The sequence below is a fragment of the Mytilus californianus genome, unplaced genomic scaffold (genome assembly GCF_021869535.1).
Source record: "Mytilus californianus isolate M0D057914Y unplaced genomic scaffold, xbMytCali1.0.p SCAF_2, whole genome shotgun sequence".
NCBI lineage: Eukaryota > Metazoa > Mollusca > Bivalvia > Mytilida > Mytilidae > Mytilus > Mytilus californianus.
In genome coordinates, this window is record NW_026262668.1 from 36,672,617 (window position 1) to 36,699,860 (window position 27,244).

At 33.5% G+C, this 27,244-nt stretch overlaps 1 protein-coding gene across 1 annotated transcript in view; it reads right to left on the minus strand.

Annotated features, from left to right (window-relative positions):
- The window catches only part of LOC127729799 (multiple epidermal growth factor-like domains protein 8), a 54,279-nt gene extending 28,404 nt beyond the window's left edge, over positions 1–25,875 (minus strand). The window contains exons 1-18 of the mRNA XM_052237693.1: positions 25,518–25,875; positions 20,805–20,968; positions 15,087–16,248; positions 13,196–13,335; positions 12,658–12,795; positions 11,496–11,688; positions 10,402–10,574; positions 8,208–8,888; positions 7,659–7,762; positions 6,603–6,880; positions 5,939–6,170; positions 4,477–4,691; positions 4,015–4,156; positions 3,434–3,662; positions 2,587–2,740; positions 1,863–1,937; positions 1,457–1,635; positions 684–952 (exon numbers count right to left, since the gene is read on the minus strand). Coding sequence (XP_052093653.1) covers positions 684–952; positions 1,457–1,635; positions 1,863–1,937; positions 2,587–2,740; positions 3,434–3,662; positions 4,015–4,156; positions 4,477–4,691; positions 5,939–6,170; positions 6,603–6,880; positions 7,659–7,762; positions 8,208–8,888; positions 10,402–10,574; positions 11,496–11,688; positions 12,658–12,795; positions 13,196–13,335; positions 15,087–16,248; positions 20,805–20,968; positions 25,518–25,695 — 4,706 coding nt within the window. The 5' untranslated portion in view covers positions 25,696–25,875. The remainder of the gene's footprint in view (positions 1–683; positions 953–1,456; positions 1,636–1,862; positions 1,938–2,586; positions 2,741–3,433; positions 3,663–4,014; positions 4,157–4,476; positions 4,692–5,938; positions 6,171–6,602; positions 6,881–7,658; positions 7,763–8,207; positions 8,889–10,401; positions 10,575–11,495; positions 11,689–12,657; positions 12,796–13,195; positions 13,336–15,086; positions 16,249–20,804; positions 20,969–25,517) is intronic.
- Positions 25,876–27,244: the final 1,369 nt, after the last annotated feature.

The window sequence follows — 27,244 nt, forward strand, 5'->3', positions numbered from 1 at the left end:
TTTCACGGAAAAACAATAAGAGCAATGTTTTTGAACGAGTTGATTATGGTTTTCGACTTTCTGTCAATCACGTTTTCTCCATGAAACTATGGTAAACATTGCTAATTGTGCCCAAGTTGTATGAACATTTCTTCAAGTCAAAGACAAATGCCGACTGACCGATCTATTTGAATGAATTAATGTTGATGATCATTAAATGACCCATCCGATAAACGGATTACCTATAACAACAGCTTATGACACTTGTTGTTACCGTTGATTAGCTTGGCCTTGGGGTCGTAAACAAAGTCATATACTTGTCGCCAGGTAAATTTTTCCTAATTGGCTGATCATATCAATACGAACAAAATAATATACCAATCGATCTTCAAACAAGGCAGGGCGCCCTGCAAACTGTAAAAAGGCCACAGGGCCGCACTCGGGAAAGGGCGGGCGGACCGCCCTATGAAAACGACCTAGCTGGAACACTGTTGTGTATCTAATTTCGTTATATTCACTGTAGATATTGTACTGGGAAATTCACCCTAATGCAAATATTTAACTGTTCATTTAAAAGCATTGTACAAGGCAATGAAATGGTAATAATGAACAAAGCAAAGATTTAACTGTCCAATCTTAGGCCAAAACACTGAACAAAACCAGACGCAAACACAATCTGATATACAGTATCACAATGTAATCACCTTCCAGTGGGCTCAGTTGTAGTGAATGGAACGATTTGGGTCCATTTATTAGTCGTCAGATTAAACATCCACACATCATTCAGCAGTCCATGTCTCAGGGAGTACCCGCCAAACATGTACATACTGTCACTCCCGCATGCAACAAGGGTGTGGCCGTATCTGCTCCGGGATATGTCTTCAGGCAATCTGGTGTAAGGTTGGAACACAGTGTACCATGGGAAAATCTCCACTGGCCCTAATGATGAGTTACAATGACATGATTGGGAATCCTAGAAAGAAAATAAACATTGAATAAAGGCAAATACTACTCAACTGAGAGAGAGGTGTTACCATTACATTACTAGTAATCCTGGAAAGAAAATATACATGTAAAAATACCTTCATACCTAGTGATATGTCCAATGACAGTTCAGGTAATCATAGAAAGGCATATGTAGTTTTTTATTGGCAAATATCTCTAATGAGGTAAAAAAGACAACACAAGGATCCTGAAAGTGATCTGTATATTCATGACTGATTGACTGGTGTTTACTTTACGTTCAGTGGAAATATTTCATGCATGTTCAGGACAATCTCTGTATATTTAGTGTACTCTACTAATGTTCAGTGTATTAAATGAACATTTGTAGTGTTTAGTGTATTCAGTGACTTTAACTAATGTTAATTCATTGCATTCTGTGAAATCTATTAAAGTTCAATGTATTCCACATACTCCGCTAGTGAAGCGCCAATAATAATTTCTGGCAAGATTCCAGACAGCCTATTAAGCATACCTGGTTAAACAAACATCCTGGTGAACAGACAAACTTGCGACATTCATCCCCCTCAAACCCTGCATCACAGATACATTTGTTTCCTTGGCAGACTGGATTCTGTAACCTAAGCTGGTACCTACAGCTGAGACCACAATCATTCACTTGATAACTGGCATTAAATCCTGGCACAATCAATTCTGTAATTTAAAGCAATTCTCAGTTAGTACAAATGGTCTCAATGCATTTATTTCAATTTCATAGACTTTTCATCAATTAACCTCAATGTTATATATTTTGAAAATTATAGCAATAATTTCAAGTTGAAAATTATCATAATATTTACAGTACTTTTCTGTACAAATTTAACCTATCTTTTTTAAGACATGCATAATATGGATATTTCTGCTGCTTAAACACTTCTTACCTTTATGCCATGCTGTACTGCCTGCAAAGGTTAAGATATCTGCTGTCAACATCCAGATAGGATGGTTGTATACACCTACAAAAAAAACAGAATTCTCAATTGTTTGAATTACAGGGTAATTAAAGTTACATATTTAAGTAAGCTGTCTGCATAAAAACCATCAAATGGACTACGATTGTTGTTCAAGTCAGCTGTAGTGTTCATGTAATAACCTAGAAAAGATCTGCTAAACATTGAAATCCAAATGGTGTTCCCTGATATCTTTAAAAGCACAACACAAATTAATAAATAATATTTTGTTAAAAACTGACTCTCTAAAATAAAAACATCTAGGAAAAGGGTGTTGGTTTGATAAGGCCCTAAAATGGCCCCTATTTCTTGCTAATATTATAAATTAGGTTTAATTAACTAATATATCATGAATTATAGCTAAAACAATTGTTTTTTTTTGAAAATTTACACATCAGAGTTCTTTTTATGACATCTCAAATATCACACATTATCATTTTCCATGACATTTCAGTGAAAACAGATCATATTCCATTGATTTTTTGGACTAGAAACATAGAGTGTATGCATTGACAAAAATGAACTTTCATCTTAACTTCTATCATAAAATTTTGCATATTTAGTTTGTAGAAGCCACCACTTTTTATTACAAACAATAAAAAAGATTTTAATCTACTATGATAGGAATACTGTTTGTACCAAATACTTTACTTACCAGTCTCAAAAAAGACTGTAATCACTTTGGACCTAACTGTGACAGATTTTGGAGTCTCAGATCCACAGAAAGATGCCAAAAGTCCTGTGTCTGTGTCAGGTGAATTATGGCCATATATAAAGCTGGGAATCCCCTCATACACATAGACATGTTCCTGTAATTATACATATCATATCATATTTCATATTCCTTTTTTCTATTTTCTTTGCAATGTTTAAAATCATATGAATTACAAAAAGTAAATAAAAAATAATGCAATTGCAAATAAACATTCCTTGCTCTTTAACATAATAATAAGTACAACCAATGAATTCAACATAAATATTCTTAAAATAATGTATACAAATAAATAAAGCTACATTTGTGGTAAATAGAGAAAGCTAAATAAACGACAATCACTGTTCAAATTGGTCAACAGATAAGATATTCAGTAGAATAGACCTTATCGCTATTTGGAAATCTGCGCCGCTTGACCTGAAAATCTGCACCTCTTGAACTATTGACATCATACAACAATCACTTTTCTTTTGTGGCGTCACATATTTTCCATTGTGACATCAAAATTTTACGGGAACCTTTGTGATGTCTGTATAACTGTTTTTCATTTAATAGAACTTACCATTTCTTAATTTGTTTACATTAAATGCTGTATTTTCAAGACAGCTCAGAAAAAAAAATATTCCTAATAATAAAAGGTAACTCTTTTATGTACATATAGGTTATGAATAAATCAGTCATCATGGTCATGTGACCACATGTCAAAATAATGATTGATATATATGCCAAAGGTCAATATTATGAATTATGCCAAAAGGCAATATTATGAATTATGCCAAAAGTCACTTACCCGACCGCATTCGGTTACAATGTTGTCAATTGTAAATGTTATTGAAATCTCAGAAGTATCATATATTGGCTCCTCGATTTCTACTTTGTCTATATCTATTTCTGAAATAATCCATACACAATGCTTTCTTGTACTAGTGACCCCTGTACCATGGAATGAACCAAGTGACCCTGACTTCTGGTTTAGAATTACTCTGTTGTCACAGTTTCTGAAGCATTTGCCACCATTCCTAAATTAAAGTATAAAAATAAAAAGGGTTTTGAAATCTTGGACTAATTGTAGATTTGTTGAATTACCTGTACTTGAAAAAATTGATGTATTGAGTCAAAGATGTGTAATCTGAATTCAATTAAAAATTTATCTTAGTCATATATCTGTTTTGATTTTACATTTTTTTAAGTTGCATTTTAAAGTAAATCACAAATATATCAAAATAAATTTGACAAAATTTATTACAAATCATCAATATGATTTTAGTTGCATTCTAAAATAAATGACAAATTTATCAAAATGAAATATCGTTATTAACAAAATTAAATTATGGTTTTAAGCACGATTGGCCAATACTAAAGTGTACAAACCTTGGGTCTCCATAGTAACCTTCTTGGCACCGTTCACAATGTTCTCCCTCTGTATTATGAGTACAGAAGCACTCTCCTGTCACATAACTACACTGACCACGGGATGTTTCTGCATGACCATTACAGTGGCAAGCCTTACAACCTGCAAAATTGATCATATATTCCAAATAGATGAAAGGTACATCATACAAGTCAATTTTGCTTTGTATACTAAACAAACAAAATATGTTACAATAAAAAACTGACAAGTCAGCATCTGTTTGTTTATAATTAATCTAAGGGAGCTGAAGTGACCATACAAATACAGAAATTACTGTGAAGTTTTTATTGATGCCAATGCAACAGGGTGAGTATCACAATTATAGGATTTTTTGTTCAGTCTTCAAAAATCGCAATTCTTTCTGAATTTTTAGAATGTAAAAGGTCTTCAAGTGTATCTGTGTTTCTATTGTTACAATTTACCTTTTGATGGTATCCCATAATAACCATGTAAACAAAATTGACAATGGCTACCATTTGTGTTGTTTTGACATGAATCACATTTTCCAACACCTTTTGTACAGATACTTTGGTTGTTACATTGACAATCTGTGCTACAGTCTGGTCCTGTGTAACCAAGGTCACAATGACATTCATAATCAGCCGAACATTTACCGTATAGGCAATCATAATAACATCTGAAACATGTAAAAAAGCAATATTACATTCTACACAGTCAATAAATATATTAAAGAGAGTTAAAACAAATCGTAAATAAAGGGTTATATGCTGTCCATGTAAAAGTGTAATGCTGACTGCCAAAAACTAAGTCTATTTAGGCCACACGAAATTAATTTCTTGTTCTTCCGAATCCTACCCATCGAAAAAGAGGAGCAAACGAAAATTTGAATTTTTTCCCCAAATTTTTGTTTTTGTTTTTCAGAGGCAAAAGAAGTTTATTCTAGCAAGTTACGATAATTTTTAAATGATTTTAAAGCAAAATAAATGGAAAGATTTATATTCAAGCAAGCAAAAGGGTTTTAAAATACTTTCAAATAAATGGAAGGATTTTTTTACAATGAGCGAAAAAAGATTTTGCACATTTATTGGTGTGTTTGTTTCTATTTCTATATATCTTAGATTATTCTACATTGCTTCTCTATTCATTTAAGACTCATGAACTTAACATCCATGAGTCTACCTCTTTTAAATCTTTGTGTAGATATTTGCATACAATTCTTGATTTACATTGAAAAAACAGTGACAAGTATGTCATTTTTGTAGGTGCTAATACTTTATAGTAGCAAATCCTGCTATTGAACATGTGACTTCTATATCATATAAGGATGCAGAACTAAAAGCTTCCAAAAAGGAATGAATAGAACAGTTGTGAACAGCCGACCATACAGATATATGTATGTTTAAAATGGAAATATGAAAATGAAACAAACACTTGCGTTTGAAGCACTAAAATGATGAATAAAATTTAAGGTGGAGGAACTCTGAATTTTCAAATACTGTAAATTCAGAAATTATTGCGTGCATATATTATTGCGATTTTTCAAGAATGGACAAAAATGCTAGTTTAATTATTGCGATTACGAAAAAATCTGCATACAGGTCTATGTTTCAGTTATAAGAACGCGAGTTCATATTATTGAGATACTCACCCAGTCGCATTATTCACATAAGTAAAAACCTCGCAATAATTTCTGAATTTACAGTATCCCCGGTATACAAAATGGACCTTTTCTTCTTAAATGTATATTTGCAAAAAACTAAAACAATGGCTGAAATTACTAAATTTTGATATGAACATGATTAGGTATTACTAGATATTGATATTGTAGATCCTTTGAAATATGTGACAAAAGTCAGAGACAGATGGACAGAGGTAAAACAGTCTACCTCCTCTATTGTAGAGCACATGTATAAAAGTACATACGTTTTTTTACACTGATTTCCATACTGTATGAACCCCTTGTTACACACACATGTGTATGATGTCTCTGTGTTCACACATGATGCATTCTCATCACAGTTGTATACATCATGAGCACACTCATCCACGTCCAAACATTTGTCATACATCCACATAGCAGGATCATCCACTGTGATGTTCTTTTCTTTCCCTAAATCAGCGACAATCACAGAACAGTTCAGGTTGTATGCTGGACCTGAAATAATGTAAACAGTCTAACATATTAAATGCACCACAGACAGCAAATTCATTTGAATGTACCAGTACCAAGCTAGAAGGTTGCTGGATTGCTTAGTGGACCTTGAATTCAAAAGCATTCTACTGTGAAAAAAAGTGATTTTACAAAATGCTTTGGATTTAGTTTTTGGGGATTTCTTTTAAATCTAATTTAATGAAAAGATAATACTTTGAACCAACTTATTTTGGCATGCACATGACTTATGAGTTGAAACATAACATCACCTTTCAATACACCAATTTTCGGTCAATGAGGGATAAATGATCTCACAGAATTCATTTATTGTAGTATTAAAACTTAATGTGGTTTTCTGAATACCTTTGATAAGAATATTATGTAGCACATCGAAAAAAAAGTAAGGGCATCAAACTGTTGTATCAATGTACTAACCTGAAAAATCACCATCCACACACTTTCCTATCATACGATTGTCCACATTACCGCACCATCCACATCCATATCGAGACAAACAGTTATCACATGACTTGTATACCGAACAGTCCCGACATGTATGGTTATGTAGGAGGTCATCACTGTCCACCCATTCCTGGCACTGACCACTCATATGGTGAGAGATGTAATGAGCAAAAGGAAAGCACTCGCCTGTATTTTCACACCAGAAACATTCATCCTTGTCTTTAACTACACAGGAGTTGCAATTTTTTCTTCTACAATGAAAATTAGACAATAATATATGATGAATTTGCTGAACTGAAATTACGGCTGCTCCATAAAACCATACATAGACCAAGGGAAGAAACTTAAGAATTAACAAGGGGTGGGTGTCAAATATTACCTTTTTAGGGGTTACCCTATTTTCAAAGTGCCTTCTCTGGGTACCATGTATGTTTTAATGGAACAGCCCTAACTACTTTTTCTAGGTTTTTTGTTTTCTGTTAGGTTTTAAGCTGTATCTCTTTTCCTTAACTATTCTAAATAAAAGATGTGAGTTGAGCTATACTATTAAACCCTGTGAATGTTATGTGCTAATCGTAAGTCAGGATCCTCTTCTGTCAGTCCGTCACTTTTTTTTTTTTATGATAATGATAATTTTGTGTAAGTGTCAGATATTTGATTGTTTCTATTAAACTTATTCAAAAGTTGCTACAAATAGGGTGATTTAGAGCTTGTTGGCACTTGTCCATCACAGCAGACGTATGCTAATCTTAACTTTAGAAAACCTGTGTTGTTCAGTAGCATAATAATATATTAACACGTAGAATCTCCCTTAATTCATATTTTCTTCTGTCAAGACTTTCTGGTTCATAAAACTTATTATATCTAAAAGTCTTATAATCTAGCATTTTGATTATCTTTTAGACCTTGATAGTTATAATAAACTTTTTATTTACTACCACCACTTTTTTTTTATATCAAACCTATAGGTGTATATTCTGTTAATCCATGAATATAACTAACATAAATAATAAAGTAAATTAAACTCACAGATAACATGGTTGTGGACACTCAGATATTTGTCGTAAATTTCTCATGTATCGTCCTCGTCTAATACACTTTTCATATTTTGTACTCCATTCACACAAATCATCCTAGAACAGAAATAAAAGAATTTTGTATATTGCAGTATAGAAAAAAATAAAACAAGATCAGTAATATGTGCCTTAAAAGATTCTAGAATTAGTAATTGCAAATAAAAACCCATCTCCTGCCATATGCATACATATATTATTGCCTACATCCAAGTCATTTGGACTCTGGTAGGTATTTGTATCATGGGCATTTTTACAAATCCATGTGTTGATGTGAAATATCTCCAAATTATTCAAATAAATTAATTAAATAGAAGGTACATTATGCAATACTGAATACACATTCAAATACAGAAAATAGCTGACTGATTTTTGGTGTCCAGTTTTTATTGGCAGAGAAGCCAGAGTGTCCAGAGAAAGCAACCGACCCTTTGGCAGAACTGGTACTGAAAACAACTGGTGTCAATATGCAGAAAAAACATAACATACTGAAATATTCACTTACTGAAACACAGGAATAACAGTCTGGATAGTCATGGCACAAATCACACTGTGCTGGATGTGTTACTGCATATGTTCCATTACAGTTTGTAGAGTTGTTTCCCTTGTACAAGCATGTGGACGATGATGAACACCAGGCACATGAAGCATCTGTCATACAAGCTAAACAGTTGTTGTGTATAGAACAATGGACACTGTTATATGGTTCTAAAAATTCCATGGTTATCGGATGGAGATTCTGCATGTGATGGTGGGTACCTCTCATTTCACCCTCTTCACTGACCTCGATATTCCACTGCAAGCTAAGAGCGGCCTTCGCGTCTTTTTTATGCCTCTCTGCTTCCACAGCCACATAATATTTATGTCCACGTGTTGTATTTGGGAACAACTTTACACTGTTTCGATTGGCTAAGTTTGTTGTCGAAGTGATTTTATAGGTCGACTTGGGAATGACTATTTCTTGATTTTTGACTGAACTGTCATTGCTCAAATTCAATGTGGCCACAATGTCTCCTGTTCCTGCTAAATACAACTGTAATATTTTGCTTCCATACACCAATGGGGCGTCCAAGGGATATATGTAACCAGTTATTCTAACAGTGATTAATTTTCCTGTCTCATCTATATTTCCATGGTATGGTAATATTTCTTCAATAAGCATATCAAAGGATTTCATAAACAATACCTGAAAAATCATTAAACAGTAGTTAAATGTCTGAGATATTCTACAAAAGTTTGTAAAGGGTCCAAAGAACTCTGTGTCGCCCCCTATTGCTGATGTCAGAGTAAAAGCATAATGTGGACTGCCTAAAAAAAATAATAAATTGAGAATGGAAATGGGGAATGTGTCAAAGAGACAACAACCCGACCAAATAGCAGAAAACAGCCAAAGGACACCAATGGATCTTCAACACAGTGAGAAAATCCCGCACCTGGAGGTGGGCTTCAGTTGGCCCCTTAACAAAGTACATTTATCAGTAAAATACTACAGATTTTAGTTTTATAAAAACTAATTTTTTTCTTCAGATGCTATTTCTTGACCTTAAAGAGATTCTGTCCAAGTTTCATAACATACCATGAAGGTTTGACAAATTCATTGGTGTCTGAAAAATTAATCCCAGACTGTAAACCAAATTGTTAACTGCACAAAAATTAAGTCCATTAACCAGTAAAATAGGGAAAAATGAATAAAAATTTTTTTTAAATTTTGCAGAAGATTCTATCTTTAATCACATAAAATCTTCTGTAAAAGTTTCAAAATTTTTAAGTTTTGGGAAGTTATAGATGTCTAAAAATTTTAACCCCAGACTGAATCTAAATGTTAACTGCAAAAATAATTAGGTCCATTTATCAGTAAAATGTGGAAAATTGAAAAAAAACTGTTTTCAAAATTTTACTAAGGATAATGTCTTATGATAATAAAAAAAAGCTTCTGTCCAATTTTCATGCAATACCATGGAGGTTTGACAAAGATGTAAGTGTTTAAAATAATTTTTCCTTTCTGAAAATGTCTGTACTATATAGTCTTTTCTATTTTACAAATCAGAAGAATTGTTTTCTGGATTTCTTAAAAACAGATATGACCAGCTTATGAATATTACACATTCAGAGTAATAATGTACCCACAACCATTTCCCTTCAAATATTTAATAAGGTAGCAATTGAGAAATATATGGGGAATGTGTCTATGGGACACAGATGATGCCCCCACTTACATATAACGTTATAAAGGGGCATAACTCTAGAACGGTAAAAGTGACCCCACCCAAATTCAAACTTGATCTGTGTTTTGTGGTAATTAGCGTTGTGTATAAGTTTCATAACATTTGGTTGAGGCAAACTAAAGTTAGAGAATGGAAACCAATTTTGGGGCGTACAGACTAAAGGATGTACTGATATACGGACATACAGGCGGACAAGAGTAAAACTTGATGCCCCCTCCACTACAGCGAGGGCATAAAAACATAATCAAAACCACACTAAATCATGCCCTAATGATATAGAAAATTTTCTTCAGGTTTTATAGAAATATCAAATACAAAACCTAAACTGATTTTTAACATCAATCCTAAGCAGAATTTGTAAAATGAAAGAAAAGTGACATTTTGGATCATCTAGAAATCTTTAAAAGCACTTGGGCCCACTCACCCTGTGGAGGGTAGAAATCACAAAATCCACCAGACCTATAGTGTACTTACTTGATCTGGTTGCAGTATGTTATCTGGCTGATAGTAGTACATAACCTGTATCCCTGCTGGAATGTCATTGTTTGTACACTGATCTATAGAATTCCAACTTGGATTGGTTGCTCCCCACCAACCGTCCAATCCTGAACTGAATTCCTCTCCTGGCAGACAAAGCTCTTCAGGATCTAAAAATACATTTATCAAATCCATTTTACACCAGTAATGTTTTTGTACTTGAACTGCAGCAGTGTTCATTTTTATCTTATTCTTCCAGCAGACACTTATTCAGGTGCTAAGGACTATTCCATTAAAATGGATGTGGGTAGAAAAGAAATGATTTCACGAGTCTCTCCATAACCAACATTCTTTCATTGAGTAATTTTGTAATTCAAACTAAGAGTGATTTTTTACTGAATAACTTTTTTGTATTGTACTAAAGCTTGTAACACAACATGCTTAGTCAGATGTTATGATATCATTATAGATAACTTGTAAAATAAGTCAATATCAGTCTTACCAATAGGAATCCACAAGTCTGAACATCTATTTTTTTCGAAAAATTTCAATTAGATTCTATTGGCCTGAAGACCTTATTTTCCCGGCCAAAAAGCATTTTTACAAGCCTGAGCTGGTGGACCTGTGGTTTAGCCTGAAGACTGCATCATTCACCACCAAAAAAAAGACACAAATATGAACAAAGTCTTCTCACTTTTAGTATCAATTTTAAATTCTAGATTTTTTTAATTTCACCTAAGTACATCCTTAATTACAGGAGAGTAAATAAATATCCTTTCAAGTGACAAACCTTTTTGTCAAGAGAAAACTAGAAAAATAATATGCCTTAAAAAGGAATCAAATCAATACTTTACCACAATTTTTTTTGCATTTAGTTTCAGTATCTTTTTTTACCTGAAACTATTGTGCTTGAAGGAGAATTAGATGGCCCTATTACTAAGAAATATAAGATGTAACTTCAAATCCTCTTGCTGGGACAAATCCTATTTATAGATCATGGTGGAATACAGTCCTTACCCTACCGCACAATCACCACTCCAGATGTTGGTTCACCATATACAAATACAGTCCTTAAGTATAACTAAACGTACCCACTGTCTGTGTACAACTTGAGCTTTTTATACACCAAGAACATTCTTCCTGATATACTCTGTTGCTAGGTGATGATGGCCTCAAGTTAATTCCTTGTCCGTGACTTAAACATGATTGACATGACAGTAGAGATGAACAAATTCCTTGGCATGGTGTATCTACTAAGATTTGTTTCTTATTCGAATCACATTCCTACAATGTTAAATATAGATATACAGTACACATACACTGACTGAATTAAATACTCCTTTTCTGGTGATGAGTGAATCATAGTAAAACATGGTGATGTTTGTGATTAGAAGCGATAACACTCTAATTTATGACCCTGTAATATTATACATTTACATATCATGGATAAACAGAGATATTTTAGAATGAATCACCCATCAACATTAAAGGTGAACAAGAATGTGTCCATAGTACACGGATGCCCCACTCGCACTATCATTTTCTATGTTCAGTGGACCTTGAAATTGTGGTCAAAACTCTAATTTGGCATTAAAATTATAAAGATCATATCATAGGGAACAAGTGTACTAAGTTTCAAGTTGATTGGACTTCAACTTCATCAAAAACTACCTTGACCAAAAACTTAAACCTGAAGCAGGCACTATCATTTTCTATGTTCAGTGGACCGTGAAATTGGGGCCAAAACTCTAATTTGGCATTACAGACAAACGAAAGGATGGACGAACAAACAGACGCACAGACCGAAAAACATATTGCCCCTAGGTGGGGCACAAAAAACACCAACAAGGGTGATATTTGCTTGAAACAACTTGAATGTACTACACAATATGCAGAATATACACATTGCCCCAGTGTAATAGGATATAAAGCCAATTGGAAGTGAAGATTTTCTGTAATGGAGACCTATATCATTTGTCTGCCGGATTATTGTCTGATTCAAACATGGCAATCAAACCACATCTTCTTTTTTTATACAAATAACAAATGAATGTATGGACAAAAGTATCACTTTAAAAGATGGGAGGGGGGGGGGGGGGGGGTTATAATAAAAATAACTGGCTTCAAATACAATTTAACAGCTTGCCTGTTGATATCTAATGATCAGACTGAAACTGGTTTGTCATTACACATTATCCCCTTCTTGGAAATGACTGTTTCCACATTTCACATTAAACAAAAAAATAACTTTACCCTTTTCCTTGTCCTGTGTACACAACCAGTACGAGTTGTGTCCTTCCTAGCAGTACACAAAACACACTCTATATCATCTATACATTTATGTACATCTGTATACTGTTTGCAATAATCTGTATCTTCTTGTAACTCAGTCTACAAACAATGATAAATGAAGCAAGTAAAGATTATATTAAAATAAAAAAAATTTCATTTGATCATGAGTTTTCATTGTCCCTAATACAATGTATTATATTTAAATTCAAATTTTGTATTTTATATTTGAAATAACTTAAGTTCAATTTTTGATATACAAATATCTAATTGTTTTACATTTGCCATTTTGGGTTCTTTTATAGTTTACCATGTTTACTATGCGGTATGGTTTTTGCTCATTGTTGAAGGCCATACTTGACCTATAGTTGTCAAGTTCTACATCATTTGGTCTTTGGTGGAGAGTTGTCTAATTGCCGAGTCATTGGCAATCATATCCCATCTCCTTATTTTTGTATTGTCCGTTGCGAGACAATACGTTCAAATGACGTTCATTACAAACCTCTGCTGGGGCTACTGTAGGTGGAAACTTGAATGCAGTTACATCTCCAAGTACACTCCCTCTGTACCCTCCTATTACAAACATTATATTACCAAAGGCTGATATGCTTGAATGACCAAATCTTCTCTTGCCATGGGTATCTGAAATTGTTTTAAAAAAATGCTGTAAATTTAGACATGAATATTAACATTTATCAATTTAATCAACAATAAACAATAAACACTTATGTACACCTGTATAATTGTCTGTCTTTTATTGTTGTCTTAACTATTCATATTTGTATAGTTTTATGAACATTGGAAATCTCATTTGTCTGTTATACATGTATTTATAAATTGCTTCGCCGAGCGCAGCTGGATACGACCGCAGAGGTCCAACCCTGATCAGTTGGGGCAAAAATGGACACAATATTCGTGCTTGATACAGGTCTGAATTTTGGAATTTTGGATTGAAATTAAATGTTTGACACATAATAGGTTTCTGACACAGAATAACTGTAGTCAAAGAACTTAGAATTGGTTATATGACTTGAATTTATATTCAATTTAATGCTTTTGTGCAATTCACTATGCTGTTGCAAATTGCCCCCCCCCCAAAACAATGTACCCCTCCTTTTTTTGCTTTTGTGCAATACTGACCCCCCCCCCCCTTTTTTGGCAAATTTTTTTTTCTTCACCCCACCCCTTTTTTTTTCAAAAAAAAAATATTTGTAGAAGCATCTTTTTAATTTCTGAAATCTGTAATTAGAAAAAAAATAATTACCCATTTAAATACATCATAAAAGTCTTAAAATATATAATTTTAAAGCAGTGTAAGGGAGGAAATCCAAATTTAACAGTGTACTTAAAAGTGATTGTCCATTAACAAGGAAACCCTTGTTTTTTCCCCCTTTTTTGCCCCTAATTCCTATACGGTTTGAGCCATTTCTCCCAAAAGCCAATCCTAACCATCCCTTTGTGGTATGGAAACTTGTTGTACAATTTCAGAGAGATCCATACACCGTTCCACAAGTTATTGTCTGAAAACTAGAAAAATGCTTATTTGGGCCCCTTTTTTGGCCCCTTATTCCTAAACTGTTAGGACCATAACCCCCAAAATCAATCCCAACCTTAATTTTGAGCTTATAAACCTTGTGTTTAAATTTCATAGATTTCTGTTTATTAATATATATATATATATATGCTAAAGTTATTGTCCTGAAACCAAGTGTCTTCGGATGAAGACGACGACAACGTGATACCAATATACATTTACATTTGTACGACCACAAAATTTTTTTGCAATCGTATAAAACTAATTGCCTATTTACAAGCCTCCATGGAGCAATTTTTAAGGATCTTGCACAGATACTTAGCATCTGTGCTCAGTATATTTCTGCTACATGTAACTTCTTGAGATAAAAGGTTGTCTTATTAAAAAAATATTTTTTAGCTATCCAGAAAAAAATATTTGTGACATGTTTTTGATCTGCCGAAATTTGAGAATTTAAGGGGTTGTAAGTTAAAGAAAAATTGGTTGTGAAAGTAAATTTTTGGAGAAGATTAAGGGGGAGAATGAAAAGAAATTCAAATCTTACAAAGTTACTTTATACATGTACATGTAATATACATGTACAAATAAATATTACATCTTTAAAGTTTATCAACATGACTTGTACATCTACATGTATTACCACTGACTGTATGTGCACATGTAATGAAGATTGTTAACAGACTGTACATAATGGTTATTGGTTAAATGAATGTGATATTTCCTTGTCTTTTTAAAATGGCGCAAATAAAATCTTTCTTTTTGGCACAAATGAAAACTTTCTTTGGAGGAAAATGAAAATTTCAATTTTTTTCAGATAAGTGCAAATGGAATGTGCTAAAATATTTCTATGTTGACTTACCAGTTATCATAAACAATGGATGTTTGACCCACTGATGACAGCCAAGATGATACAAGAATATCTCATTATCATAACATGTCTCAAGATCTTGATGAATGTGTATATTACCTCCATACACGACCATATAATTACCCATAATTACAGATGTATGGTGTGCTCGTTTGTTTGGAATATGATTCTCCTGTTGTTTATAAGTCGGTTCTTCTACTATTTGTGGGTTTTTTATAACAGACCACACATTATATTGTAAATTAAATGCATACACATAACCAGAAAGCACAACGTATTTAGAGTATTTCGATCGATAGCCACCATACACTAAGATTGTGTTCGAAACGGAATGAAAGACTGCAGTGTGACCAGACACCATTCGACTGAGACGTCGATCACCTGACATTTTCAATTTTTTCCAACTTTCACATTCTGTTTCATTGATGCGGAAAATGTCAGACGAGAATAAACCATCCTCCTTTTTACCCCCTATTACATACAACCATCCATTAGCATATGTCAACGTGTGGTCCATTAATTTTTCTAGTTGAAGTGAACTATTTGTGGCTTTTTGTGTCCAATTTTCAGAAGATATATCATAAAACCACAAATCGTTTGAATATGAACCATTGTCTAAAACACCCCCTAGGATATAAAATCCATCGTCTACTGTCACAGACGCATGGTTTTTTCGCCCACTAGGCCATGGATTTGATTTTATTGCAATTTCCCACATACTCGAATTCAGACAGTATCGCACTACATCATCTAATATACGATAAAGACTAAAACCTCCATAAGCATATATACAATTTACACTTTTGATAAATGCACTAGTATGTCCAAATCTTGCAGTAAAGTTCTGACTAGATTTTGATAAACTGTACCACCGAACATCACCTTCCAGTCGATCAATCGGCAAACTGCAGTCATCTCCCATGTAGCCCTCATCACAATGGCAGCCATTTTGATGACACTGTCCATGAGAGTTACAAGAATCAGGACACAATTGTTTTTCACAGAATTCTCCAATAAATCCTTTATCACAGAGACAAACATGGTTGACACATGTACCATTGCGGTTACAATTGTATGGGCATTCTTGTATTGTATAGTTAGCAACAAAACCTTCCAAATTATAATTCCTGTCACTAAACAAATATACCAGCATCTGAAAAAGACATGTTTTTATCAATCAAAATATATATTTTTAATTTACATCAATTGACCCCTACAGGACTTACACACTAGTAGTGACTAAATAACAAGCTAGGAGACTAGGAGACAGTTTGAGAGAATCTAGTTCTTTGTACATACATGTACACAGCAGCTATTCAGAGTGTGTCCAGGCTCCTGGGAAAAGTGTCCTGTCTAAACTTGAATTTTAGATTGGTACAAGTAGGTCTCATTGTTCAATTCAAGATTCAAACAGGAGTGAGAAATAAATGCAGAGTTTTCATAAAGACATGTCTATGATCCACTGCCTTAAGGAAAATCACATTTAACCAACAATTGTCTGAATTGGTGAGTCGTAACATGCATCCAGACTTATAAGCAGGTCAAATATTTTTCTGCTGTTTAAGGTCTCAAGACTCTCCTATTCTGGTCTAAGTTGTAGAACATTAAATGATGTTTGAAATTAAATCAATACAATGTATGTAAGTGTCAACAAGTGAATCTGTGAGCTACTGCTCTCTAATGATACCCCCGCCCCACTAAAAGTATAAGGTAAACAGGAAGTTGTTGAGTTATGAATCTGAAAACGCATCACACGGTATAGCTGACTCATATAAAACCTGAAACCAAATTTCAGAAATCCTTGTAATGTAGTTCCTGAGAAAGATGCGGCGAAAAATATTCATGGGACAGACAGACTGACGGATGGACGGACAGACCGAGGTAAAACAGTATACCCCCACTTTTTTAAAGCTGGGGTATAATTAAATTTTTTTAATTTGTTAAGGATTTAATGAACAATCAAAATTTTAACAATGTTTAACGTTAATTGACCCATTGTTCAAACTAATATGAAAGGTCACATATACATGAGCGTGTACCTTTATTCATTATCATTTCAACAAAAATGAAATGCTTCGCTGAGCGCAGCCTGATACGACCGCAGCCTGATACAACCGCAGTGGTTGAACCCTGAACAGTTGGGGCAAATTTGGACACAATATTCAAGCTTGATACTATCTGAATTTGGATTGTGATCAAATTTTTGACATAATATAGGTTTCTGACACAAAATAAATGTGGTCAAAGATCTTACAAATCTAATGCGCAATACTGTGCAATTGAAGATTTCTTCTTGAAACTTTTCAAAAATTTGAAATTTTGAAAATTTTGAAAAAAAAGTATGAACCCTTTTAAAAAAAATTGGAAACCCCCCTTCCCCCCAAACTTTTTGAATCCCCCTTTTAGCATTAACCATCAAACTCAATTGCAGTCTTTCTTTTGTAGTTTGGAACCTTGTAGTACAATTTTGGAGAGATTCATACACTTAATCACAAGTTACTGTCTGGAAACTAGAAAATAATCATGGCTATAATTAAATTACCTTTATTAAACATTTTTAATATAGTAACTTCTAAAAATAAATTGACAGCTAATCACCTAAAGACAATACATTTCTTTATAAATAATTTACAAGCAGTGTAAGGGAGGTAATTTGATCATATGTGTTTGAATTACCTCCCTTACACTGCTTTAAAATTATGTTTTGTACTTAAGTAATTGTCCATTAACCTGGAAACCCTTGTTTTTCCCCCTTTTTTTGCTCCTAATTCCTAAACAGTTTGAGCCATAACCCCCCAAAGCAAATTCTTACCATCCCTTAGTGATATGGTAACTTGTGGTATAATTTCAGAGAGATCCATACACCATTTCACAAGTTATTGTCTGGAAACTAGAATAAAATGCTCCGCTGGGGCGCAGCTTGATACGACCGCAGAGGTCAAACCCTGAACAGTTGGGGCAAGTATGGACACAACATTCAAGCTTGATACAGCACTGAATTTGGATTGTAATTAAATATTTGACACAGCATAGGTTTCTGACACAGAATGAAAGTGGTCTAAGAACTTATAATTTTTTAATTTACCTATTCATACATGTGATGGACTGTGAAACTCAGATCAGGAGATTAGGACTCAGATCAGGAGATTAGGACTCAGATCAGGAGGTTTTTAATCGACATAAATTTGTCGTAAATGTAACCGTGTGCTGTAAAAATGGTCTTTTAAAGTGTGTTTTCTTCAACTTTCCATCCAATTTATTATGTTTATAGTACCCTTGTACTTATAAAGTTTCTCCATCTTTATATTTTACATGTTCAATCTAACATTTTTTTTTTTCAGTATGTTCTTTAAATTTTTTACTTCATATTCTATAAAACATTTATTGCAACCAGAACATTTGTTTAACCATCTGCAAATAGCTTTTGATTGCATACTCAGAAAATCATTCTAACTGTAAAATAAGGGTCATAGTTAATATATAAATTTCAATTTAAGCCTTGAAAGGAAGTATAGAATCCTCAAATAATTTTCAAATTATTATTTTTTTATTTGTCCTAAGACATTTAAAATCATTTATTTACCATCCTTTTATGATTATTTGTTCAATTTATATTTTATTTATATTCTTTTAAAAATTTTCATTATTAAAAGGAAAGTAACTTAAAACAGGATAAATCAAGGGAAGTAACCCAATAAATACACAGTTTTTGTTACACAACGGCAGTTAGCCTGAGGTAAAAAATCATTGATTACCAGTATGTTTGACACCCAAGCTGACAAGTGAAGCCATATAATTATGCATGTTAATTGATTTACAGGTAAAATATAACTTCAGGTAATGTGAGTTACACCAGATGCCTGAGATGATATGTTGGGCAGAAATTTTTCATTCATGAAAAATTTCATACACGGGATTATAATTTTCCTCTTCAACCGGAGGTCGGGAGGAGACTCCTGAAAACAGGATTATTGTACTCCTGTCGGGAGGTTCACATGTATGCTATTCAAACCATATCATTATTATTTGCTTTTATATATAAATCAGAAATAACCAATTTAAAATGGAAAATTTTAAAGAAAAAAAAGGAAAAAAAAATCCCCCCCCCAAATTTTTTGAACCCCCTTATGATTCATCGCCCCCACACTCAATCCCAGCTTTCCCTTTGTGGTATGGTACACAAGTTATTGTCTGGAAACTAGAAAAATGCTTGTTTTTTTGTCCCTTTTTGGCCCCTAATTCCTAAACGTTTAGGGCAATTACCCCCAAACTCCAACCCAGCTTTCCCTTTGTGATATGGAACCTTGCAGTACAATTTCATAAAGATCCATACACTTACAAACAAGTTATTGTCCTGAAACTAGAAAAATGCTTGTTTTTTGCCCCTTTTTGGCCCCTAATTCCCAAAATTTGTAGGAAATTTCCCCCAAAAATCAATCCCAGTATTCCCTTTGTGATATGGAACCTTGTGATACAATGTCAGAGAGATCCATACACTTACACACAAGTTATTGTCATGAAACTAGAAAAATGCTTGTTTTTTGCCCCTTTTTGGCCCCTAATTCCTAAAATTTGGAGGCAATTACCCCCAAAATCAATCCCAGCATTCCCTTTGTGATATGGAACCTTGTGGTACAATGTCAGAGAGATCCATATACTTACACACAAGTTATGTCTGGAAGTTACAAAAATGCTTATTTTTGGCCCCTTTTTGGCCCCTAATTCCTTAACTGTTAGTACCATAACCCCCAAAAACAATCCCCACCTTCCTTTTGTGGTATTGAACCTTATGGTAAAATTTCATTGAGATCCATTCACTTAAACTAAAGTTAGAGTGCGAAAACTAATGTGTATTCGGACGACGACGCCGGACGACGACGACGACGCCAGACGACGACGACGCCAACGTCATACCAATATACGACCACAAAAATTTTTTTGCGGTCGTATAAAAATGCATATTTGGGCCCCAGTTTGGCCCCTTAATCCTGAACTGTTAGGACCATAACACCCAAAATCAATCCCAACCTTCCTTTTGTGGTCATAAACCTTATGGTAAAATTTCATAGAAATCCATACACTTAAACGAAAGTTATTGTCCGGAAACTAATGTGTCTTCAGACGACGAAGACGTGATACCAATATACATGATATACATGATATAGGACATTTTGCAGTCGTATAAAAATGATTCACTTGTAAACTTAATATCACATACCATATTTGTCCATTCTTAATATTATTTTTTTTTTAATCAATTAGTTTAAAATTGCTCCAACTTATTTCTATAGAATTTACATCCCAAAAACATAGATTAAAACTGCTAAAAATTTAAGTAGAGTGGCCTACTGCTAGTGATAAACCAATGCACTGAATCATTTTGTTTGTTTGTTTGACATTTCTATTTTCCTGTACATGTGTACTTAACTGTTTCACAATTTGTAATGTCTGACATGGCCTGTTTATAGCTATCTATATGGTATGATTTTGCTCATTGTTGAAGTCCACACTGTGACCTATAGTTGCTTACATCCACATTATTTGGTCTCTAATGGATAGTTGTCTCATTGGAAAATTAAATAAAGTCCACCAAAATATATCATTTATTTTGGTTTTACTCTTCCTTTTTCCTGTGTAACAAATTGCAATTTAATGCATATATGACTTGAATTAAGTTCCAGCCATAACAGAGATTAACACTCTACTTACATAACCAGATGTTGCTAAAACTGGTTTGGGTAAAGTGTTCCCAGAGTATGTGGCCAAAGTGGTACTATTGAAGGAATTTCCATCATATATCATCACAAAATCGTAGGAACATTCTGTTTCCATGGAGGAAAACTCCAGCAAGATAGACTTCTCTGAAGATCCAGCTGAAAAATAAATAAAGCAATGGTGTTTCTCAATTTCTTTTATTCTTAAAACTGTCTGTTTTTTCAGGTAATGTTTTTCTGTGTTCCTGTACTTGAGACACAGGCCATGCTTTTGTTTTTGAAAAATCTGCTTCTTTTCTGCCACTTTAATGCAAAGCTTTTGCTGTGTGACCTGTTTTTCTAAAAGTGTTATATTCGAAATGCAAGTTTAAAACTGCAACAATTTTAGTTACTAAAGACTGCAAATTCCTAAGGAAGTGATCATGCTACATTTTTGTACTTCCATTTTTGAGTAACCATTTCCTGTACAGATTTTTCTTCTGACCATTTAACTTCAAAAGGGGGGTTATGGTTTTTTCCTAAAAAAATATTCTGAACCCCAATTTGATGAAAAAAAATATTGTGGACAAGCAGATGACAAAAAAAAGTATTATGAATCCAGATTTTCCCCATACCTTATAGTGTTAAATTTTGAAAAAACACTTTGATTGATAGCGTTGAAAAACTAAAAAAAATGTTGGTGCTTTGCGTGAAATAAATTTCTCACTCAAGACAAAAAACCATAACCCCCCTTGAAGTTAAATGGTTACTCCCTTAATATATGACACATAATCAAAGTGTTTAAATATGAATAATTGTTTTACTTAAAATTTTGTACAAAAAGAGGGGAACATTTGCGTAATGTGTAATGAATATTGACATATTCGACTAAACCTACAGTTCTTTTTTAACAATATCTATGGCCTTTGCTGAAAATTATTTCATAACAAAGTCAATCATCTGTACTAGGTCAGAATTTTCTGTTGTCAGGTATCAACATGATAAGCGAAAATATACCTAAAACCCCTGGGGGCGTTAAACATGAACATGCATATGTAGGGCCATGTGGACTATTGTACATATTCGAGAGGCAGTTTTATTACTGGAAAAGAATTGCAATTAAGAACTTGTAATTAAAATTGCAATATCTGACAAAAGGCATTGATATATTCATAAATTTTCATTAAATTTTTTTTATTACCTAAATTACAAAATGAAATTTCGGAATCAGTCATGACTGGAAAATAGGACTGTTTCTGGACCCTTGATGTACATGTATTAATTCAGTTCCAGATTACTAAAAGAGAAACTTGTAACTGCATGTATCAGGATTGTGTTTAAGACTATTGAGGGAAATGACTGTCATCTGAGCTTAAATTTAGCCTGAACTAGTGTCAATACAATTTACATCTACATGACTTGTATTGTTTGATGACTTCAAGGTGTTTCTGGTTTTTCTGTGAGGTAAGGTTTCTGTCACATTCAAATACATTTTGAAAACCTTTGTTCTACTCTTTCATACATGTACAATGTACATATATGTAATAATCTAAACTTTAAGTCAATGGTCGTAAATCTTCAATACTATATTCATACATAGTATGTCATCAAAATATAAAAATAAGCCTACATCAAATTTTTAAATGCAAAAGCAGCCCATAAATTGTATGGTTTTCCAATTTGTATAATGCAGAACACTTCATGTCAAGAAAATTCTGAACAAAATCTGTCTCACCAACATTTGTACATGTAGGATATTCCAAACTCAAAGACAATAGTCAACACCAATCTGTGAAAATTGTCAACATACATTACAAATATTATGTAAAACTGAGTGAAAACTTATATCTGACTGAATAAAACAACTTAGGCAAATGGCTGCTAACCGGAAATATACATTGTACACATGTTGTAGGTAAATGCAAAAATATTCATGTCAGAAATCTACATGTGTACATATCCCCACTTTGAGAGATAGTTCAGCCCTCAATTTAGGCTATTAAAACAGTCGCCTGGGCAACCTATAAAGCCTCCAGGCGACCTTAATTTCATTGTTGGTTGCCATTTGGCGACTGGTACTATTTGGACCTAGCGACCGTAAAATTCGGGATAATCAACCTGCTTCTGGTCGTATTTTATTAAGTTATATTCAGTCATACGAGCATTTGAATGTATGCTAAAACTTGAATATGATTTCAAGCATTTTTAATCTTAACGGGGTCTATAAAGCGCTAAACTTAACTGGGAATTCAAGCGTCTGATGAAGTGTTTTCGGGGCCAATACATCATGGCAGCCAAACAGATCTTGCTGTCCGGATTTTACAAAACAACTATGTTTCACCAGCTAAGAAACAAAATGAAGGGGCGGAGAGTTCCTCTACAGAAACTCTGGCTTCTGAAGAGCAAAGTACAGTTCTAATGTTACGATTAAACGTAAAAGCACAGCAACAACTTCAAGTGGTACTGGAAAATTTATAAGAAAATTCCAAAACAGCTGTGTAAAAAGAGTTCTCCTGGTTGATCAAGAATCAAATTAGAATTCTCACTTTGGTTGCCTTGTTCCATTATTAAAATTCATTATCAAACCTCAATGAATATTTACTTTTTTGTTAGCTTAGTCATGGTTTGGTCATTGCGTTTCTTTAATCATTGATGTTGATTTAACTAGTTAGTAAAAAAGATCAGAACAAAAGATATACAAGGGTTAATTATAAGCAATATTTGCTTTGAACTGTCGAAGACTACAGTAGTCATGGTAGTGTCCGGTAATTCAGCCCATCCGGTAATCCTGCCCACTCCCATTTCTTCCGTAATTTGCACTTCCGTGAATATTTCGTCTGCTATTTTATACATAGGAACTGTACTTATTATCACTGCATGTCAAATTTTAAAGAAAAATCCTTTATTACAAAAATATCTAGTGATATATATAATACAGCTCCTAAAGCTCACGATAATCATATTATTGCTTACAAAACTCATTTCTAACTTGAAATTCTTTTTTAGATTATCTGGAATCTCTTTATAACATGTATCATTGGCACTCATACCACATCTTCTTATATCTATATAAGTGGTCTATTAATAAATATATCACCTTTATCATTCATAAATTTGATAAACTGGCCCTCCATACAGATTTACTGAGCATGGGCGGATTTACCGGACAAACACATTTTCGATAAAAACATGGATGACCCACTTGTTTCGTTGATTTTAAAATTTATTTCAGATATTTTTGGGGAAATGACATGAATGAGATAAACTACTCAAAGTTGATTTGTCAGTGAATCGATTTATATCAAATTTGATACAATTTGTATAATATTAAGCAGAAATACTTCAAATACATACGAACAAAGCCTTATGTGGGCGGATTTACCAGACTGCATCGTAACTTATTTTATGTCTACTATTCTAGATATAATAGAAAATTTATTGATATGCTTTTTTTTACTAGTCTTCATTAGCTCTACTAACTAGACTTTCATAACAAATTTCTTAGATGACCTGAAATTATTTCCTGGCCACTAAAATTTTGTATAAATAATTTGGCCACTGAAATTTTATATCTGGTGGCCAAAAGGCAACCTGGTCTTTAAACCTACATTGAGAGCTGTAGTTAATATGTGGGTTTGCCAACCATACAGTTTTGTACAATCAAATGGGCTAATTTTATGCATCTGATAATGCCATGCAGAGGATTTACTTGTTAAGTTGCTATATCCGGCAATGGTGGTAAGTCGTGCACTTAAGGCCATTTTTTATTTTATTTTTCTGTAGACTTAGTTTTGTTTTTTTATTACTGTGTATTGTCAAGCTTGGTTACTCATAATTGTTTCTCAGTCACTGAATGTACGATGTTGTTCCATACGGGAGCAGCTGACCCGGTTTGTTTACATTCAAATTCTAATGGCTTCAAAACCACGTGACACATTGAATCGTTATATCCAATCAAATTGCTCTACTGTCAATTAGGTGATTTTTTAGTAGAAGGCAATTATACTATTTGTTTGTATGATATTGCTTTGAAATAGTTTGCAATAAATTGGGGGATTATTCAATAGGAAAACTCATTATTAGCCATGAAATTTGACATCAATGGAATTTTATATGAATATTTACTTATGGTCAGAATATCGATCTCTTTATATTAAACCAAATTTTTTTTTTATGAAAAATATATGTATATTGTTTTTTCTTAACCTACTCTATATTCCTGAACAAAAACATGGCATGATTATCGTTTGTTACCCAAAGTTTTTCTTTCAATTTGGATGTTTTTTTTCGCGGGAAAATTGCGGAAGACGTAAGGTGCTTGCCATTTTGAAATTCTTAAAAAAAGGATTTGCTTGGCCTGTTTGGTCTGCCATTAAGATTGATGACGCTCAATGGAATGTAAACAAAGCAATGGAGGCCGGAAGAGGGGTTTTCTCAAGTTCTGAAATGCTTTTAGGCATTCGGAAGTCAGGTTTGAAATGGTCATTAGAAAATCTGCATTTTTGTACAATACTTAAGAATAATAATGAAAACATATCTTTAGAAATATCATTTTATTTAGAAGTGTAGAAAAAATGTATTCTGCACTAATTTTATACGCTGGTATTAGCGTAGTGACGTCAATGCGGAGTTTTTCCCGTATGATAAGTACAATAACAAAATCCGAACGAACCAACGTTATGACCGACTATAGACTACGGTAGGATACATGTATGCTTGTTAAATTTACCATCAATAAGCCATTCACATCTGGAATAATTGCTATATTTATTCTTTATTCCAACTCTTATTGTCCCACTAGTATTTGTGAATATTTCCCTGCCAGTACAAGTTTGACGGATTGAACTGCACGAAAATAATAATGAACTCAAAACAAAGATGCAGAACGTAAAACCCAGCATCTCCATCTTTTTAGCCCTATTTTATCATTTTCGGAGTTCCCTGGCAAGAGGGACCGAAAATGTGTGTTTGCTACATCTTCATAATTTGGATTCTGTAATCTGGTGCTGTCTAATATCTATAGTTTCTTCGAAATCTGAAAATTTTGACATAATAAACACTAATCAGATGTTTTTCGTCTTCTAAAAATAAACCAACTGGACCGCGGTAAATTTTTAATTTCACGAAATATTTAGGAATTATCAATGTTACTTGGTTTCATTACCTTGTTTTTATTTGTTCGTCTTAAACTGAAAAAACATTTTTTTCTCTCCTAATAATACAAAAGTCATAACATGAATTTCAAGAAGTGAATAATGTAAGGAAAGCTATCGAGGTCATATGGTTGTGGCTATTACCTCCCTTCTCTCAGGTTTGGCTATGATAGCATCGATCGGTCAACTTATGTGGAGAACAAAGTAACGATGGTGATTCTAATGCATCCCACATAGGAATAAAAAAAATCTGATTAATATTGTAAATGAAAATATAGTTTAAAGTAAGCCAGAAGAGCATGAATGTCTGGCCATGATGGGATTTACACGTGGATTTACAGAATAGACGGAATAATGCACAAAAGATGACAAGGCAAAACATTAAATCATGATAGAGAATAATATGCCAAAAAATAAAGAATAGATAATAATGGGGTATTTAAATTTATTAGGGGGTCTCATTGGGGGGTTCTGATCCCGGATCCCGCTTACTGTTTTGTCAGATTCCCGTATCCCGCTTATACTATGTACGTAAGCAATTCTCATTTTTTTTAAATTTCCCGTATCCCGCTAGACTTCATTTCCCGTTTTCACGGCACATAATTTGACTTTCACGTGTCACGCTTACAAAAAATCGGCAATCCCGGGTCACGCTTAGACCCCAAATGAGACCCACTTATTATACTTACGAGACGAGAATGAATGTTAAAATGCCAGACTTTGATTGGTTTGATACGAGGGAGACAATTTACTCTATTACCCTTCACGGAGACACTTGATCAAATGTGCGCTTTATTGAATACGGATGGATGTTATGTACAAGACGTCATAGTGTATTTCTTTTAATTTGAAACTCAATAGACAGTAATATTAACAGAACATTCAGTATAATAAATTAAATAACACATATCTGAGAGATGATATAGCAGATTGTTACCCCTCAAAAAGACATTGTCAACCTTGGCTTCGCCTCAGTTGACAATGTTTTCTCGGGGTAACAATCTGCTCTATCACCCTCTCAGCTATGTGTTATTTATATAGTAAAGAATAGAGAATTTGCAAAAACGATAAAGAATAGAGAAAAAGGGTGTAAAAAACAGAAATGAAGGACTCGATACCTTCCAGACCCTTACACATATTTGCTGGTCGTTAATATACTTTATCTAGCCGTCTGATGGATGATGCAGAAATCCTTATTAAATCCATAACTCTGTTTGGTAAAAACAAATAGCTGATAAAGAATCTATTGAACTGCGTCTGACTGAAAGACAACTACAGATGAAGTCTCACAAGAGTCAGCTGG